The sequence below is a fragment of the Cyprinodon variegatus genome, unplaced genomic scaffold (genome assembly GCF_000732505.1).
Source record: "Cyprinodon variegatus isolate N-32 unplaced genomic scaffold, C_variegatus-1.0 Scaffold731, whole genome shotgun sequence".
NCBI lineage: Eukaryota > Metazoa > Chordata > Actinopteri > Cyprinodontiformes > Cyprinodontidae > Cyprinodon > Cyprinodon variegatus.
This window is the reverse complement of record NW_015151184.1, coordinates 102,476-103,902: the sequence shown is the minus strand read 5'-3', so window position 1 is coordinate 103,902 and position 1,427 is coordinate 102,476. Positions and strand designations below refer to the sequence as shown.

At 36.3% G+C, this 1,427-nt stretch overlaps 1 protein-coding gene across 2 annotated transcripts in view; it reads right to left on the bottom strand.

Annotated features, from left to right (window-relative positions):
• LOC107097888 (F-box only protein 2-like) overlaps positions 1 to 1,427 on the bottom strand; it is an 11,503-nt gene that overhangs the window by 6,390 nt on the left and 3,686 nt on the right. For both annotated transcript variants that reach the window (XM_015395227.1, XM_015395228.1), the window contains exon 2: positions 405 to 471. In XM_015395227.1, coding sequence (XP_015250713.1) covers positions 405 to 441 — 37 coding nt within the window. In that variant the 5' untranslated portion in view covers positions 442 to 471. The remainder of the gene's footprint in view (positions 1 to 404; positions 472 to 1,427) is intronic.

Here is a 1,427-nt window from a genome sequence, read left to right as displayed (position 1 = left end):
TCAGCATGGGGGTGAGTAGAAAATGAAGGCTAATCATGTTTTGGGTGTACTATTCCTTTAAGCATCCCGCGCATCAGATGCTAAGAAGATTATGAGGCGCTTCTTCAGCTGCTTAGATCAGTGTCTTTCATTTCTTCATTTTCATTGAATGTTTTTTATTTATTTATCCTTTAGCCAGATTCCAGTTATTTCTCTGAAGATTGTGGTTTGGTTTTTTATTGAATGAGGCTTATATAAACAGTTTGGTCCATGTTTATATATCTTTCATATTATGCTGACACACATTTTAAATTTCTTTGTCACCTTATCGATACAATGACTTTGTTGTGTGCATAATAAAGATGAAACAATTGACCAGAATTGGTGCGTTTTTCATTGCATATGAGAAGAAAGGAATGTCTCACCATCCCCATTGGGATTCTTTAACAGATTTCTTGCCATAGTTACTGAATAAACATGGGTTTTCAGGACCTGCAGGAAAAAGCAAAGAAGGTTACTCCACAGTAAAAAAAAAAAAACCCATGGAATTTACCTATAAAACAATTTGCACTCAATTTCAATAACTATAAAACACCAAGAGAAATCAGGTAAAGTCTGTTTAAACTTAAAGGGTCCAACATGGAAAGGCCTCAAGCTGGAATCAAACCCATGATCTTTATGCCACAAGGCTGCAGTGTTACAAATCACGGCAAAATCTAGGGCACCTTCCAGATATTTCAATAATTACTCACTGCATATCCAGGACTGCTTGAGCAGTCTGGTTCAATAAGACATAAGTTTTGTATTGATAATTAAGGGTGTGAGAAAAATAGATTCTGCCAAATATTGCGAAATGTCATCACATAATATTGGTATTGATTTAAAAATCCAGCTGAATGAATCCTTACTGTAAAACATATGTAGGTAAACATCAATGCTCCTGTTTTACTTTTATAAAACTCTTAAACTTTCAGCGTCTAGTTGGCAGCACACTGCCGCTCTGCACCAGCTACAGAAGAAAAAACAAGACCTTATATAAATTGCGATGTCTGAATGTGCACTCTGACCCCTATGCAAAGGTGCTATAGAGGGGATTCTATAGAGAGTTTCCAAACATCTAGTGGATAAAAAAAGTAGTGGACTCAAAACTTCCCACAATGCACCTTGAAAAGCACATGCCGTGTATATCCTGCTCCTTACAAGACAAGCAGATATATCTCATAACGCTTTGCAAGAGATCTCCTTGTAAAGAATCGAGTGATTTGTTTTCAATTCAATTCAGTTTATTTCTATAGCGCCAATTAACAACACATGTCATCTCAAGGCACTTTACATTTCACCAGATATTACAGTCAAATTTATTCAAAGTTTTCTATCTAAGGAAAACCAGTGAATGCAATCCCTCACACTAAGCATGCTTGTAGCGACAGTGGGGAGGAAAAAAATCC